The following is an 18,651-nucleotide window of genomic DNA, read 5'->3' as shown; positions in this document are numbered from 1 at the left end:
GAGGTGACCAGGACAAATGACAACTGGAAGCACAGTGGGTGTCATAGTTAATGGCATCATTGTAACAGGAGCTGAGGGTTTTGAAGCAGAAACAAATGATTTGGAAGGAGTAGCAGGGAACAAGGAAGGCACTGGCCTTTCTTCCTGGCTCTGAGGGACTCAGAGGCTGAAAGATCAAGTAGCCAATGCCCAAGAGGGATCCCAGAGCTATATTCTATTAAGATAAAAACAGATGGTGCCTATGAAGTGATTCTTTGCTGGAAGTTCCAGTAGTGTGGGAGGTATGAGGTTTGGGGAGCATAAGAATTCAGGACAGGCAATTATCGAATATTGGAGAGAATTTCTAATTTCACAGGATACTGGACATGGTGGGACCATATCACTAGAAGGCCTGAATGGCTGACCAAAGAATTTGCATTTCATCCCATAAGCCAAGGCCATGGGGGCAGTGGTGGTGCTTTAATCAAGTCTTAGCAGCAAACTGTCATGGTCAAATACAGACTTTAGGGAAGTTAATTTTTGAGGAGACCCTTGAAAGCTACTGTCAGGCCAGGCTAAGTCATCTGTTTAGCGTATGAACAGAGAATGGTGTGAAGAGATGATGGTTGCCAGGAATGTGATTGTTTTGAATTTGGGGACACGAGGCAAACGGAGAAGCACTTGAGAGATGTCGCCTGTACCTCAAGCTTAAGTGGTTGGAAGAATAGGTTTTGGAGAGAAATGATGGTTTTGGTGTTAGGCTAATCATGGTGAAAAGCTTCACGAGTGGACGGGATTGGACAGGTGTTTCTCCTGTTCAGGGATTGCAGGTAATCAAGGCCCCCACAGGATCCCAGGAAGTCACTCTGAGATTCTCCTTAAATTCGCTTCAGATCCTCAGCGCAGGGGTGGAACCTTTGATTACCATCTACCCTAAGGTGCATTTGCACAAGTGTGAGACGTAAGTCACCGCTGCCTAGGGCCATCCACAAAGCCTGTTTAGCTAGAGCAGGGCTACTGCTGGCTGTTTCTGTAACCACGGTTACTTAGGGCATAATTGGACACTGGTCAGTGCTTCAAGAAGTCCTTTATGTCCACCAGGGGCCCCTTTGCCTTCCTTCCCATCATCCCTTCGAGTAAAGGCAGGGCAGGCATCACAGGCAAAGGGGTTCATCTGGGTCGCGATTTCATCACATTTCTGAGCCCAGATCCCAAATCACAGTTCAGGTCTGGCCAAGAATCTGACTCACCCAGGTGCAAATCCCACCCACGCTTGCCCAATTCCCTGTATTGTGCTGACAGCAGCACTTTTGTTCCTTTGGCCTGAATTCCCGGGGTCCTTCTATATGTCTCGCTGACATGACTTTCTATGGCTTCTCTGCGGGGCCTCTATTTTCATCCGTGTTCCGAGTTGCTGTGAGCCCGGGGGGCACTGGGGAAAAGGCTGGTGAAGGGCCTGGATCTGGGGAGACGCAGGAGCCCCGCGGGACTAACCGAGGAGGTGCAGGAGGCTGCTCCTAGAAGGGCCTCCCAGACCCAGCAGCCAGGCTCCTACTTCCGCGCGGGCTCGGGCGGGGCCGGAGCGGGGGCGTGGCCAGCGATGGGCGTGGCCTAGAGGGGCGTGGCCTGGGCGGCGCAGGGGGCGGGGCGGGCGAGGGGACCCGGCGCCGCGGCGAGAGCGCGCCCAGCCCGCCGCGATGCCCCCGCGCCCCGGACGCCTCCTCCCGCCGCCGGCCCGGCTGCCGGCCCTGGCCGCGCTGCTGCTGCTGCTGGGCTATGGCGGCGGCGGGCGCTGGGCTGCGCGGGCCCAGGAGCCGGCGGCGGACGGGCCCCCCGCGGCCGCCGGCGGGGACGGGCCGGACCCGCACGCCAAGCACCTGTACACGGCCGACATGTTCACGCACGGGATCCAGAGCGCCGCGCACTTCGTCATGTTCTTCGCGCCCTGGTAACTGGCCGCGCGGCCCCGCCGGGCTCGGCCCGCGGGAGCGGGAGGGGGCGCCCGGCCCAGGCCCGCGCTGACGTGGCGCTCGGCGGCTCCGGGAGGGGCGGCCCGGGCCGGTCAGAGGCCGCCCCGCCCCCCGCGCCGCCCCCGGCCCGGGACCCAGGGGGCGCGGGCAGGGGGAGGGGGAGGGGAGGGTCCCGCCTGCGGGGCCGCTGGTCTCACCAAACTTCCCGTGCGGGCCGGCACGCTGGCCTGGCCGTGGCCACGTGCACTGCACGGAAGAGGCTTCCTGCGGGCCCTGCTGGCGGCAGGCTCGCCTCGTAGGTTTGGGCTAAATCACCTTCGAGGAGGTTTAAGTAAAAATTTAAAACCCACCAAGGTGTGATCCCTACGTACGAGTTGTGGGTGGGTAGGGAGGGATAGCCCAGGACCCCCTTGCTGCCCCAAGAAGCCGATAATGCAAATTTTGGGACCCCGCTACAGCTCCGAGTGGACTGGCTGAGTTTTCAGTGGCCCATGATTCAAGACTGGCCTCTCCTGTCCCTCCTGTCTGCTCTGCTGGGGCCAGGTCTTTTGAAAGGGTGAGAATGCAGAGTTCCTAGTTGAAAAGTTGTACTTGCTACTTAGGTTCTCTGGTGGGGGCTTCCATGTGGGCCTCGATGCTAACCAAAGACCTTTACCCTGGGACTTTATCTAGGACAGAGGCGCGGACAGTACTTTGCTGCTGGGGCCTAGATTCCCTGAGGAAGGGAAGTTCTTGGGCCAGAGCAGAAAGCCATAATCTTGGGGCACGGAGGCAGTTTGCGATGTCCTGATGCACTGCTGTGCTTATTGCTGATTTGATGTTGGTCCTAGAGCTCAGGAGAGACTTAACCTGAAAATGAGATGCTGGAAGAAGAAAGAAATACTCAGAAATGATGCCTTTGAAGCGGGAGAAACTTTTTTCTCTTTACTCCACAGTTAGGCTATTATATTTCAGCTCATTTGGGGTTGAATCGGTGGGAGGGGCAGCAGTTCATAAGTATCATTTATTAATAATGTATGTATGGAATTCATTGTGTTTCAAGTTCCTAAGAACCAACTGACTTGAATTTTTAGAACTACCAATGGTATAGAAAATACTTGGTAGCATAAAACCAGGCGATGTTAATAGTTACTTTGTGCCAGAGTATTCTCAAAGTAACAATCCCAATTAAATGCACTCCTGTACTTAATTGGAGCCAATTCCAGTGGAATAAGTCTGTCTGAGGTTTTCTTCTTCTTGAAAACTTAAAATAAAAATGGACATGTAAGCATAGGAAGTTCCCTGCAGTGCTAATGGAGTTTTAATTTTGAAATATCTGCAGTAAATAGCAGCTAGTCCTGGAGTGAGAGAAGACTGTTCAGTCTGGGTAAGAGGCACTAAGCTAATTCTTTTTCTGTCATATGTGGTTATGGACATTTAGATGGATGCTCCCAGGAAAATTAGCCATTTATTTATATTTTTATTTGTTGGCTTCTTATAGCCTACTAAAATATTTATACAGAGATGTGTGTATTTCTAGGATGGGCTTCAAAAGTTAGATTTCTTTTCTTTTTTTCTTTTCTTTTCCTTTTTTCTTTCTTTCTTTCTTTTTTTTTTTTTTTTTTTTTTGTGGCACCAGGGATGAAACCCAGGGCACTGTACTTCTGAACTACACCCCCAGCCCTATTTTTTAGTCTTTTTAGTTTTGAAACAGGGTCTCATTGAGTTGCAAAGGGCCTCACTAACTAGCTGAGGCTGTCTGTGAACTGCCATCCTTCAGTCTCCGCCTCCTGAATGATGGGATTACAAGCGTGCACCACCATGCCTGGCAAAAGTTTGATTTTTAAAAAGCAGTTTGGAGCTCACATAGAATACAGTGCCCCCTCAACACACACACACACACACACACACACACACACACACACCCCTTTCTGGTTTCTTAGGTTATGGAAATGTTGGATGCCCATGTGTGATTTGGAGTCAAGAACGCCATGTAACAAAAACATTGATTTGTGTATTTTTGCCCTGAACTTGGCAGCTATAGGATTGTCCTGCTGTAGATTTTGTGCCAACATCAGGTCACAGCTTCTCTAAGGACAGTCTGTGGGTCACACTGAACCTGGTGTTGGTAAGGTCGAGGTTAGGGCAAGGTAGTTTTGCTCTGTTATTTGGGTACAGGCTACCCTTTGGATATAGTTGGCTGCCTCAGAGGTGTGTCCTGTAGCTGCAATGGCCCCAGACCTCCCATTCTGACTAGACAGGACCTGTGGCGCACTCCATCACTGCTGCTCTCGGGGGGGAGGAGTAGATCCAGCTTGGAAATGGCCAGGATAGTCAGTTTGTATTTACTGTCCGGTGAACGTGTTCAATCTTTGTTGTTTTGTTATTTTGCAGTACCATGGATTGAACCCAGGCCCTTGCGTATGTTAGGCAAGCGGTCTACCACTGACCTACATCCCCAACCCTTTAAAAAACGTTCTGTTTGAGACAGAGTCTTGCAAAGTTGCTCAGGCTGGCCTCAAAGTTGCTATCCTCCTGTCTCAGCCTCCTGAGTATCTGGGACTAGGGCTACGTGCCACTGCACTCAGCCCATAAACTTTTTCTTTATCCTCATTCTTAAAGTAGTCTAAAGTTCTAAAGAATTTGAATTTATCCTTAAAATCATCCAAAAAGAGGGAATAATGTTATATTTGATGGTCTTGAAAGTGGGGATTTTCGTAGCTGGTCAAGAGAGTACTGGTCTCGAGAACATATTAGCTTCTTGAAGTAGACTTCATTACTACCTCTAGATGCTGGCTTACATATTTACTTATTTTTGTGGTACTGGGAATTGAGCACAGGGGCATTCTACCTCTGAGCTATGCCCCCACCCCTATTTTATTTTTTATTTTGAATTAGGGTCTAAGTTGCAAAGGACCTCGCTAAGTTGCTAAGGCTGATCTCAAACCTGCAATCCTCCTGTCTCAGCCTCCCAAGTACTGGGATTATAAGCATGCATCATCAAGCCTGGCTTAGATGCTTCTTTTTGAGATCATCTGCCAGAAAAAGAGACTTAACACAAATTTTATTGAGAAATTATTTTGAGGAAGGACTTACAATTATAAGTGCAGGATATTCTTGAAGCAAGCTTTTTTTTTTTAAAGACCACTTTAGAAAGCAGTACATTGTAGACATGAATAACTTACATTGTAGACATGTGGTTACATTGTAGACATGAATAACTTACGAATTAAGTGGGGAAGAAACCCTGTGCCATAATGTGATTGTACTGAAACCCTGGGATAAAGTTTCCAGTGTTTTCTCATTCAGAATTCAAGGGCAGCACTGTAAACAGCTGAGATTGCAGGATGATCATCAGCTCGGTGACTCAGGGAGCAGAGCTAGCTGGGAAGGATGCTGATGCTACCATGGAATGTGAAGTGTGGCTTAAAGCCATAATCCTGACTAATAGATTATTTTAGGTGACAGATGGTTTAAAAGTATGTATATAACTAAGTTTCCACAATGAATATTGTAAAGATGTTTGGTTTTTACCCACCCTAGGAGGCTGGGTGGCCACGCATTCCTTTTTAAACATAAATATATTTTTTATTTACATATCTACTTATTTAAAATATATTTACTTGCTAGCTTTTTATTGGAAAACATGCACATTTCCAGGTTGCCTTGCACGTGTACATATCTGGTTAAATAGTAGAGGAGACCTGACTAATTAATAAAGGAACATTTATAACAAGACTTGCTAAGCTGATGCTGTACAGGGAGAGCAGGGGAGATTTTCATAAGTGGAAAAGAGAATGGGAACCAGACATCCTGCTTAAGTGACACCCACGTTACACCCGAGAGTAAGCAGCAGTTGGCCTGCTGGATGGAGGGACACAGCCTCAGGGAGAGAGTGCATGTATACTCTCTCCAGGGGTGGCTGCCGCAGGGGATGGTGGGTGGGTTCCGGCATCGACAGTTTAGTCTAACGTGGTGAGTGTTGTGAAGTGTCTTAAGCAGCGGACGAGGTCCTGGAGTAACCATGTGTCTGCTGCAGTGTGAAGAAGGGACAGGGAGCCCGCTCTGGGGGAAAGATTGGAGCGGGGCCTGGCCCCCTGACCTGGCCCTCAGCGTGCTCACTCCTCTCACCTTGTTGTAGGTGTGGGCACTGCCAGCGGCTGCAGCCGACCTGGAATAACCTGGGGGACAAGTACAACGGCTTGGAAGATGCCAAGGTCTACGTGGCCAAAGTGGACTGCACTGCTGACTCGGACGTGTGCTCCGCCCAGGGCGTGCGCGGGTACCCCACGTGAGTAGGGGACGGGGCCATGCTTCCCGGGTTGTGCTGGGCTTTCCGCATCTCCGTGCTGTTTGTTACCTTCCACCAAAGAAAGTCCAAGTTGAATGTTTGGCAGTTTCCTTTGGAGATCTAAGCAGTGGATGATCTAAGATGCTGGATGTAAGCAGGCCATCCCTGTTGTTAGGGGAAGATTATATTTAGCGCTGTGTCTATTTTGATGCCTTTTGTACTTTGTTGGAAAAAGCCTTTAATTAATCAGTGTTGGGTTTTCCTGCTTATGTGAGTGTGTGTTTGTGAGTCGGTGTTGGGGGTGTCTCCTGGATCCTGCTTTAAGTGATGTTCTGCCATACATTTTACACACTGCACAGGCTTTGTCCTTAATTTGGCTTGAGTGTTTGGTGATTTTATCATTCTTTAAGCACTTTTCTTGGAGTTATGTCCTGTGCAATTAGCACCAGGGCTGTTACTGCTGGAAAGAAGGGTAATAAACCAGAGTACAGCAGTCCTAACAAGTGATACTACTTTCTCCCTTGAACGTTAGTAGTGTTTTGGTTTTAAGAAACAGATTCTAATTGGCTGCAATGGTTTGCATAAATGTCTCCCCAAAACTCAGGGGTTAAAGGCTTGCTTTCCATTGTGCTGCTTTTGGGCAGAACCTTGAAGAGGTGGGGTCTAATGGGAGGCAGTGAGGTCATTGGGGAAATGCCCTTGAAAGGCATTGTGGGACCCTTTCTCCCTCTCTGTCTCTTTGCTTTTCTGGCCATGATGAGGTGAGCAGTTTGCTCTACCACCTGCTGCTACTATGATGTGCTGCCTCATCACAGGCTCAAAGGCAGTGGGATCTAAGTGACTCGTGGACTGAAACCTCCAAAACTGTGAGCCAAAATGCAGTTTGTCTTTATAAGCTGATTATCTCAAGTATTTGTTACACTAATGGAAAGCTGACTAACACACTGGCTTATTAAACAAAACGTGGTATCTTAGTCCATTTTCTTTTACTTATCACTGAATGTGACAGACTGAATAAGTTATATAATAAACATCAAGGTGTATTCAGCTCACAGTTGTGAATGTTCGAGGTTGACGGGCCACGCTTGGCGAAGGCTCTCTTGCCAGTGAGGACATGAAGAGCCCCAAGGTGGCACAGGACAGCTCATGGCAAGACAGAGTCAGCTTGCTTACTTGGGTCTCTTTCCTTCTTCTAAAGTTACTAATACAGTCACAGGGGCTTCACTGTCACAAGCCCATCTACTCCTAGTTACCTCTGAGAGGTCCTTCCTGGTTCCACTTAGGAAGGTCATACCTGGCGATGGGGATTAAATTTCAGCATGAGTTTGGGTGGGGACATTCAAGCCATAGTAGAGGGGTGAAGTGAAAGGCTGTGAGGGAAACCCTGACACTCAGCCTCAGGGACTTGGGAGTTTCTCCTAAGCCTTTCCTTAAGTGACTGAGTTGCAGTTTAGCATTTCTCTGTTCCCTTGGAAGGACCTGAGCCCACAACTGGTGGCCTCACTTGCCTGGAGCACTTGCTCTGGGAACAGTCACTGGTTGGGGAAGCAGAATCCTATAGAAGACAGTGTCACCATTCAGACCACCTGGCAAGTGTTGGAGGAAGAGCAGTTCACCAAGGAGGTGGAGTGTTATTTCCACCCAGGGGAATGGTCAGCACTGCAGCTCCTAATGTTTGTTACAGTTGAGTAATGAAGTCAGTTCTGTTTCATTCATTATTTTATTTATTTTTTTTTTTTTGCGGGTCTGGGGATGGGATCCAGGGGCATTCAACCTCTGAGCTACACCTCTCGCCCTATTTTTTATTCTTTATTTTGAAACAGGGTCTCACTGAGTTGCAGAGGGCCTCACTAAGTAGCTGAGGCTGTTCGCGAACTGCGATCCTCCGGTCTCAGCCTCCCAAATGCTGGAATTACAAGTGTGCACCAGTATCCCCGGCTTCATTCACTACTTAATTGAGTAATATATGGGCCATTGATTAAGTATAAAATCAGAGGTGATCTCCCAACCCGAGAGGCAACGTAGAAAAGTGACTCTGGGCTTGAGCGTAAAAGCCAAGCTGGAATCCCAGCTGTCTCATTTATACACCATGTGGCTCTGGCTGCGTCACTGAACCTCTGAGTAGGATAGTGAAGATGATCATCTCACCCTCCTGTCCACATGAGAGTTCAGTGGGATCGTGTGTGTACAAACCTCACTCTGAGCATGCTTGGCCTACGCCAGCATTCTTTCTGCATTTAGAAATTTGGCATTTCCACGAAGGACTCTAACTCCTGGTCTTTGGTGGCTACTTGCTCAGTTAAGGGCCATAATTTGAGCCCATGTCAAATAAGGCTAATAGAGGGAAATTTTCCCACTACGTATATGTAGTTAAAGATACTCACTGCTGTGGGCTTCATCATCCTGGCATTGCCTTTAAAGTGAACTGTACTTGGGTCAGGAGCATCATATTCTCTTGACACAGTGAGTAATGGGAGGAGGTGAACTCACCTGCTCAGAGCCCATTACTTCAAAGAGGCGAATGCAATGGAGATGGGTTTACGCGGCCCCTGTCCAGTCTGATGGTCTCTGGCCATGAGGTTGGCCTTGAACTTGTACACTCAAACCATGACCTTAGGGACACTGAAATGGAACCACAGTGGGGCCGAGAGATGCATGCTTTATGGGGCTTCCTGCTGGGCCTGGATGAAGGAACTGTCCACTGTACTTACTCCATAGAGGTTGTTCGCGAACTTAATAAGGCCCATTTTGAGTCCTGTGTCCTCACTTTTATCTAGCAGGTCTGGTCTCCCCAGGCTAACCAGGACTAGTTTTGTTTGTTTTGTTAAAAAGAATGAAAAGAAGTGGTGACTGGAGTCTGGGAGAGAACCCTATGCCCATCACAGGCCTGCAGAGTTGCCTGAAAACAGGGCTTAATTTTTAAAAAAACTTTTAACAGAAAGCAGGAGGCAAAGTGTCATATACAACAGATGTTTGCATTGAGACCTTTATAGATTTACCTGTGTGAGTTTTTCTTTTCTCTACAAAATATTTCATAGAGTCATTGTGAGGCCTGAACAAGGTGATGGATGTAAATGCCCTGCTTAGAGTGTGTGTCAACATAAGAGCTTTTACATCCTTCTCCTCCTGACACATTTAACTGGAGTAAAAGATGGGTGAGGGAGTGAGTTTGGTCTCCCAAAGCCCTTAGGGATGGCTGACTGTGCGCAGGAAAAATGTTTTTAGGGTTTCTCATTGAGCCAGGGAAGTATTATTATGTCTGGAAACTGAGCAGGGTCTAGACTGAGGAGGGATAGCATCTACTTAAGTCTCCTATGGCTGCTGTAACAAGGAAATACACACCTGGGTGGCTGAAAACAACACAGATGTATTGACTCCATCCTGCAGGATACGATTCCAAAATCAAAGAATTGGCAGGCCACTCTCAAGATGGCAGGGCAGTCTTTCTTTTGCTCTTCCTAGCTTCTGATGGTTTGCTAGTAGGTTAGTCAGCTTTGTGTTACTTGTCACAAAATAGCTGAGACATTCAACTTAGAAAGAGAAAAGGTTTGCTTTGGAAGTTTTAGCCCATGGTCCATTGGCCCTTGTTTTGGTCATCATTTTCACTGCTACGACCCAAACATCTGTAATGCACAACTTAGTGGAAGAAGGATTTATTTGCTCACAGTCCTGAAGTGTCAGTCCATGTTAGGCTGGGTCATGACCGCAGAGCTCAGGGCTGGGGGGGGGGGCAGGAGCAGAGAGAGAGGGAGAAAGCAAGGGACTGCAGCAGCCCCGCTGGAGAGTCATTCCCTGCAGCCACATCCCGCCTCCACACGAGGTACTGGGTGTCACTTCAGATGCAAACCCTAGCAGCCCTGGAGCTTTTGGACCTGTGGTGAGGTCGCACCTCATGGGGGAGCGCAGTAGAGCAAGCTGCTCATCTCCTGACACTCAGGGAGAGAGAGGAAAAGGAGGAGCCGGGGACCCACCCCACCCTTCACGGTGCACTCCCAGTGACCTAAGCCTCCACTAGACCCCACCTCCCAGTAGCATCACACTGGGAAACGAGCTTCAACACATGGGCATTGGGGGGTGTTTGTATTCCTTGGTTTGCATGTACATCATTGCCACCTTCTATCTTCATGTGGCCTTCTCCTTTTATGCATGACGTTCCAGATTTTCCCTTTTTCTTCTTTTACTTCTTTTTTTATTTTTATTTTTTTCAGTACTGGGGATGGAACCCAAGGGTTTTCTACCTCCGAGCTATACCCCCAGCCCTATTTTTTATTCTTTATTTTGAAACAGAGTCTCACTGAGTTGCAAAGGGCCTCACTAAGTAGTAGCTGAGGCTGGCCTTGAACCTCGATCCTTCTGCCTCAGCCTCCTGAATGCTAGGATTACAAGTGTGTGCCACCATGCCCAGCTTTCCCCTTCTTAAAAGAACACTTGCCGTATTGAATTAGGGCCACCCTAATGACCTTATTTTAACTTGACCTCCTCCATAGAGATCCTATTTCTAAATAAGTTCACATTCTCACATTCTGAGGTTGGGATGGGTTTAAGATTTCAACATGTCTCTTTTGGGGACACATTTTAACCCCTTACACCATCTATAGTAGGAGAACTTTTCTCATACTGTTTTCCAGAGTGACACCTAAGTGGGGATTTTATTCTTTGCAGTTTCCTTGAAAGATACACAAATTATCTGCAGACACAAATGCCCAATATTAGTAATACTAGATAAATCAGGGGTGAGATTTTGGGCTTGTACCATCCTGCCAGTCTTTGTCACCTTCACCTCTGTCAACCAGGAGAATTGAGGTCAGATGCCCCGGACCAACCAGAAGGCCTGTAGCGGAAGCTCCAAATCTCTCCCTGGACTCTATGAACTTACTCAGGAAGAATCTCAGACTTGAGCAAGTTAGAAAGACCTTCAATCCAAAAACAAAGAAATTAAAAAAATTTTTAAATATTTTTTGTTTCACTCAATGTGTACCAAATTAGGAAAAATCACAGGCTTGGGGCTTTAACCTTAACAACAAAATAAGAAATGAGTTTGACAACCCTTGGTTCTTTTTGGTATTTTGAAGATCTGCCTGCTTCCCATCCTGAATGAGACTAGTACCCTTATTAAAGAGGCCCCAGAAAACTGCTCCTTGGTGGGGGGAGGCACTGAGAAGAGAGAGGAGAGGAGAGAAGTACAGTGGACAGTGTCTGTGTTTCTGAGGTCAAGCATTCCTCACCAGACCTGCAGGAGGCCCTGGTGGTGGGTAGGGGCAAACAGGCATTACAGCATACCATGAGTTGCTTATAATGTTGAATTTAATATGTTCTTCACTGGAGACATAATATGTGGGCCAAATCTAGTTGGATTTTGGCTTTTTGTGGTAATAAAAGTACAGGTGGTCCCTGACTTAATGATGGCTCCACTTTACAGTAGAATAAAAGCATCCTTATAAGACCATTCTGTATATCATTTTTCAGGATAGTATTCAGATAGTTACCTGAAGGTTTGAAAACTTGAGCTCATTAACACTCTTTATAAACTGGGCTTTGTGTTAGATGATTTCGCTGAACCGTAGGTTAATGTACGAGTCCTGAGGCTGTTTAAGGTAGGCTGGGCTAAGCTATGACGCTGGGAAGTCAGGTGTATTGAATGCATTATCACCTTTCGATACTTTCAGCTTACAATGGGTTTATTAGGACGTAACCCCATCGCAGATGAGGAGCATCTTATGAAGTGCTGAGGAGCTGGGGCATTGTTTTTCAATGGCAACCCCTTAGGGAACTCATCTAAGCACTGTCGTAAGATCTTGGGTTTTGGGTATGGCTACTATACCCATTTTACTTCAAATACTTGTTCTAGCCAAGGTACCGATGTTCTCATATAGCTGTGAGACTTCATTTATAAGGCCCTCTTCATTTCATTTTAAGGCCCTCTTTTTTTTTTTTTTTTTTGATAGTACTGAGAATTGAGCCCAGGGGCATTCTAGCTCTGAGCTACATACCCCCAGCCTTACTTTATTTTTTATTTTGAAACAATCTTACTAAGTTACTGAGCCCTCACTAAGTTGCTGAGGCTGGCCTCAAGACTGCAATCCTTCTGTCTCGGACTCCCAAGTAAGATTACAGCAATGTGCCACCACACCCGCTTAGTTAAGGCTCTCAGTCTTAACGGGAGTTGACTCTTTGTTATGAGTGAATGTGTGGGTCCACTGAGATTCATATGTTGAAATCCTAACTTCCAATGTGATGGCATTAGGAGACGGGACCTTTGGGAAGTGACTAGGTCATTACATGAATGAGATGATGCCCTGATTAAAGAGGCCACAGAAAACTGGTCTCCCCCGCCATGTGACGACACAGGGAGTAGGTGTCCTCGATGAGCCAGAGAGCACGCATAAACACTCTCCCCACCAGCACATTGATCTTGCGCTCCCATCTCCAGAACTGTGAGAAATAAATTTCTGTTGTTTATAAGCCGCCCAAGCAGGGGTATCCTCTTACAGCTTCCCAGACAAAGGCACTCTTCAAACCTGCTGTCTGGTCTGAGCTTAGCACAAGTTGACTTATGAATCTGATTCTGCACTCGCACATCGACTCTCAAAATCCACATATACCGTGAGAGTTAGGGCTGTCTCAGCGGAGCGGGCCTCCCAACAGATGCTTGTCTATTTTTTTTTCTGATAGATAATAGCTACATTTTTTCCTCCTCATGCTTGCCATCTTCTGTGTAGCTTCATCTATTATACATACATACATACACCTGTGTGTGTGTGTGTGTGTGTGTGTGTGTGTATGGTACTGGGGATTGAACCCAGCATCATTCTGCTTCTGAGCTAAGCCTCAGCCCTTTACAAAATTTTTTTTTTTTCCTTTGAAACAGTGTCTTGCCAGGTTGCAAAGAGCCTCACTGAGTTGCTGAGGCTGTCTTTTAACCTGCAGCCCTCCTGTCTTCCCAGCTGTGGTGAGACTCCCCAGGTCCTAGGTTACGGGTGTGTACCACCATACCTGGCCTCTGGAGTTTCATCTAAAGCATGCCTCCCGTTACTAGCAGGATGATCCCCGGCCAGAAAGTGCGAGTGCCATGCCTTTTTCTCTCCAAGGAAAGGACTGCTCCCACATCCTTCAACACATACAGACAAAGAGATAGCTTCTCCATCGAGAAGTGCGTGACTGGCCCGTGTCAACCAATGTCCAGGGTAGAGCCTACTTAGAGTAAGCATCTGGAATTTTCACAATAGCTGAATATTGACGTTTGCAAGAGTCTAATACCTGCCAAGGTAGCTTGGAAATACATTTATTGCTACATGAGGCCATGTCTACTACAGTTCTAATTTAGACATACACAGCAACAAAGGATAGGGAATACCTAGCCTGGGAAGGATGAACAGATACCCAGCAGGAGCCTGAGACCTCCACCCATGAGCACTCTACTCCACAGCACGGGGTTTAGTTCACAGCAAGAGGCTGGAAGTTTTCACCTCAATTTTATTTTCCTTAAATAGCATTAGAAACTTGGGAAAGTTTAGGATTACGTGAATATATTATATCCAGAACCTGATTTTGTTTTCCTTTCAAGCTTTATCAGAGAATGGCAGAGAGGTGCCTGGCTGCAGCCCCTGGACGTCCCATTCATTTTCTGTTCCTTTCACGCAGTGAATTTGCTCCCTGATAAGACGGTGCTCTCAACTCAGAGCAGATTTGGAATGCTTTAAACTCTGCTCTGCCTAATCCTTTGTTATTCTTTCAGCCTAAAGTTTTTCAAGCCTGGCCAAGAAGCAGTGAAGTACCAGGGTCCTCGGGACTTCCAGACACTGGAAAACTGGATGCTGCAGACACTGAATGAGGAGCCGGCCGTGAGTGCCCCCTCCCTCCCTTCCTTTCTTCCTTCCTACATTTTTTGAGGAATATGTAACTGAGCAGAAGCCAAATGAAGTGCAGAAGACTGCCATTTTAAAGCAACTACTTTTTAGAACTCATCGTAAGCAAAGAATAACTTTTTAAAAGGCTGTTTTAAAAATGGACATATTGCCAGGCGTGGTGGCGCACGCTTATAATCCCCGCACTTGGGAGGCTGAGACAGGTGGATCACACAGGTTCGAAGCCAGCCTCAGCTACTTAGGCTCTCAGCAACTTAGTGAGACCCTGTTTCCAAATAAAATATTAAAAAAAGAATAGGTCTGGGAGTATAGCCCGGAGGTAGAAAGCCTCTGGGTTCCACCCCCAGTACCACCAAAAAAAAAAAAAAAAAAAAAAATCACAGTATGCACAGAAGTAAGAGGAACTGTTTAATGAGCTGCCAGTTTTACATTTTGCTACCTGGTCTGTCTCCCCTGCCTGCCTGCCCTTTGATGTGGCTGTCAGTCTCGAAGGGGCAGTGTTTGCAAATATTAGTTCACAGCCTCACAAAGAAGCATATTTTGCTATTCAGCATAGCCACAGTGCTACTCACCCATGAAATGAGTGAATACCAATTCTTTAGCTTCAGAGATTGGTGTTGGGCTGCCTGGTGTCAGGCCCAGGCAGGGTCTCCAGCTCAGGCCAGCTTGCTGCTTCCTCCCCACTCTCCCCAGGACCTTTGCTGTCCTCCACCACAGTCCCCTGGCTGGCCTTGCTCCACCAGCCAGACACACAGCGTGGGTCTCCCTTATCATCTCAATCCTCAGCCCCCAGGGCCCTCACTGGCTTTGCTGATAATGTAATTTAATATCTTTTTTGAATACTCCTATTTAATATCCTTTTTTTGTGCCACCTCCCTGTATGCAGGGTACTTTGAGAAAAGTGTAAGAATACTACTTACTAAGAAAATGTTTACTCCTCCCCTTGCCTGGCTGGTGTTGGAAGTCTTCATTTTGCTAGACTTAATGATCACAGAGCACACCTAAGTGCCTCCTCGTGTGAGGTGCTTTCTGGTGGATGCCAAGTGCTCGGGCCCTGAGAGGCTGAGTTGGTCTTGGACGGCCCATTCCGTGCTGTAGGTGGGACTGGGAAACGACCAGCTGCCCCTTGCAGCAGGTCTCAGCTGAGCTAGCAAGGGCACTGAAACCACTGAACATAAGTTCATCGTCAGCAGTTAGCGTAGTCTGCTTATTGTGTCGGGTGGGCATTCACTATGGGAAGGTGGTCACCAGTAGTCCCACAAGTCACTTTGGAGTCCTGCCGCTCATTGGTGTCGCTTTCCTGGGGGTGCGTGTGTGTCATTTCAACTCTGTCCTGTATTTTCTGTAGCTGCTACAGCTAATTATACACTTGGCTGTTTCTTCAAAGCCACTATACCTTGCATTTGAAACTCTCTAACTGTGGGGTAGAATGTTGGTGTATGGTGTAGCATAAGGTTGACTAAAGACATGTCTAATTTTAGGTAACGGGGAAAACTACAAACCTCTTAGAGAGGAAATTTGCATCTTTGCCATGTTGAGAAAGCCGAATGAGCAGGTGTAACTTTCATATCAATTTAAACTTTACTTTGTTTCCTTTGTGAAAATGTTCTTTTTTTGGGGGGGGGGGTGAGTATTAGATGGGAGAAGAACAACTGTAAAGAAAAGTTAATAGCCTCCAGAAAAACCCCACACTTTAAAATAAGCTCTGCACCAAAACGCCTGTCTTATATGATGGCTTTATCAGCAGCCAGAGTCAAGATAACAGAAAGATTTTATCTAGAAAGCTTTCACACCTTGGGCCAACTTCCCTTTAGCAGAAGTGGCAGCCTTAGGGGAGGCTGGTGTGGTGAGCTGGGCTCAGCAGAAATGCCATTTCCCAGCTCCGTGGTGTAGGAGAGGGATGGTCATGTGGAATCTGCCCTTGCCACCTCAGACCACAGCCGCTTACCGAGCTCTGTTTTAGTGCCTTTGAGCAGTAGGGACCTCAGATGACTGCTGGAAACGGTGGCAGTGACGATGTGCCTTCTTGTGGAAAAGTTCACGAAAGCAAATTTTATATAGATTGAGTCACCCTTACCTGAAACGCTTGGGGCCAGAAGTGTTTCAGATATTTTTTCATATGTATATATCATATATTTTTTCATATGTATATTTTTTCATGTACATATACATATGAAAAAAATCTTTATTATATACATAATAAGATGTCTTAAAGATGAGGACCAAGTATAAACACAAAAAAAATTTGTTTTATTTTTTGTTATATATACCCAAAGGTGTTTTTTTTTATACTCTCATTGGTACATTGTGATTATATATCACAGTGACATTCAAAATGATTCACACATGCGTGTACACGGCACTTAGTATGTTTCCCTCCGGATCCCATCCCACTCCCAGTATATGTGAGATTTATGAGACAGGGTCTCACTGAGTTGCAGAGGGCCTCACTAAGTAGTAGCTGAGACTATCTTCAAACCACTATCCTCCTGTCTCAGCTTCCCAAATGCTGGGATTACAAGCCTGTGCCACCACGCCTGGCTTGCTCCTCTGCTTTTTTAAAGAACAGTTACAGTCCTATATGTATGTTTCACTTCATTATTTTGTGTAGTCAGTGTCTATCTCATGTGGATTCGCCATAGTTTGACTCATTGGTCAGTGGATATGGAGTTTATTCATAATTCTGTCATCAGAAATGTTGTAAGGAACATGTTTATCTTTGTAAAGAACTTCCCCCCCTTCTTTTCAGTGATGTTTTTAGAATGTGTTCCCAGACATAAAATTGCAAAGCCGAAATTTTTTAAAAACTAAAAAATAAGCAATATCATATTCATGGCTCTTGGTGAATGTTGCCAGATTGCTTCATTAAGAACCACATCAGAAGCCGGGAATGGTGGTCACGCTTGTAATCCCAGCATTTGGGAGGTGGAGACCAGAGGATCGCAGTTCTTGGACAGCATCAGCTACTTAGTGAGGCCCTCCACAACTTAGCAAGACCCTGTTTCAAAATAAAGAATAAAAAATAGGGCAGGGAGTGTAGATAGAATGCTCCTGGGTTCCATCCCCAAACCCACACACAAAAAAGGGCCACATCAGCTTCCACCAGAGGGCAAGACGCTCCCATTTCTGCGGTGCGCTGTGCTGTTCCCGTGATGCAGGGCTGCTCTGGTGTGTGCCGAGGTGTACAGATGTAGGAGTGCCCCGCAGGGCCACGTCTGAAGGGCCACTCCACTACTGAAAGGCCTTCGTACCTCTGAGGAGGGCTGACGCTTTACTTCACCGTTCATTCGCCATCCTTTGCTTGCTCATTCTTTTGTGTGGCTTCTTAGCACTTTGAAAGTTGTGGCATCTAGTGGCAGAAAAGAACATTTCAAGGTGCTTTCTGATTACAACTCTGCTTGACTTTGGCTGACAGCACCTTTTTTTTTTCTTTTTTCTTTTCCCCTCATGGTACTAGGGATTGAAGTGAGAGGCAGTCTACCTCTGAGCTACTCCCCTAGCCCTTTTCATTTTTTATTTGAAACAGAGTTAAGTCAGCATGTGCCACCTTGAACCTGTGATCCTGTTTCAGCCTCCCAAGTACCAGGATTACAGGCGTGTGCCGCTGCGCCTGGCTGTGCTGTCAGCACTCTGAAGGTCTTTATGACTTGGCTTGGATATTCTTTTTTTATTTTAATAGAAGTATGCGCCGCCAGGGGAGAATCATGTGATCTGTACCAGGTGTCTGCAGCGTAGGGATTCACCAATCTTTACTCTAGTTCAGGTTACTTTGTTGGAAGCCAGAGATGTACCTGGCTTCAAAAACTGAACAATTTAGAATTGTGTAGGACTGTGGTAACCATCCAGCTGTGCACAATGTGGTACTTAGGAACAGTTGGTCCCCTTTATCTAGGTTTCCACTTTCCGTGGTTTCAGTTACCATTGGTCTGAAAATACTAAATGGAAAATTCCAGAAATAACCAGTTTATAGATTTTTTGTGTGTGTGCTACTGAAGATGGAGCTCAGGAGCTTTCTACCCCCAGGCTACACTCCCAGACCTATTTTTTATATTTTATTTAGAAACAGGGTCTAAGTTGCTGAGAGCCTCACTAAGTTGCTGAGGCTGGCTTTGAATCTGCGCGATCCTCCTGTCTCACCTGTCCAAGTGCTGGGATTACAGGTGTGTGCCACCACGCCCGGCTTCAATTCGTAGGTTTTAACTAACTCTTATTAAGCATTGCAATGATTGGTCTATTTTCTTAACTAGTTGCTGTTAATAATCTCTTACTGTACCAATTTATAAATTAAGCTTTATCATAGGTGTCTTTGGGCACTACCCCTTCAGGGGAAGCCCATTAGGAACTTTATTTTGCATTCTGTATAAAATCTCAGATTACATTACAAAGAAGACAGGCCTGTGCTTCAGTGAGTCTTCTGCGTCTGTGTGATTGGGTGTGGGAGCAACTGCCACTGGGGCCCTGGACAAAGGCACTTGGTCCTGGCTTCACTTAGCATGGCAGCAGATGGAGGTGTAAGGAGTTACGTGCGGGGAGCGTCTGCAGGTGTAGACAGGCAGGCCGCCTTGCT

The 18,651-nt window shown here is 46.7% G+C and overlaps 1 protein-coding gene across 1 annotated transcript in view; it reads left to right on the top strand.

Moving 5' to 3' along the window:
- Positions 1–1,676: 1,676 nt before the first annotated feature.
- The window catches only part of TXNDC5 (thioredoxin domain containing 5), a gene marked incomplete at both ends in the record, with an annotated part of 29,387 nt that continues 12,412 nt past the window's right edge, over positions 1,677–18,651 (top strand). The window contains 3 exons of the mRNA XM_080710643.1: positions 1,677–1,927; positions 6,070–6,219; positions 13,955–14,060. Of these exons, the coding sequence (XP_080566769.1) occupies positions 1,677–1,927; positions 6,070–6,219; positions 13,955–14,060 (507 nt within the window). The remainder of the gene's footprint in view (positions 1,928–6,069; positions 6,220–13,954; positions 14,061–18,651) is intronic.

This window comes from Muscardinus avellanarius, assembly GCF_963383645.1.
Source record: "Muscardinus avellanarius genome assembly, chromosome: 14".
Classification (NCBI taxonomy): Eukaryota; Metazoa; Chordata; class Mammalia; order Rodentia; family Gliridae; genus Muscardinus; species Muscardinus avellanarius.
This window is presented reverse-complemented; position numbering and strand designations above follow the sequence as displayed.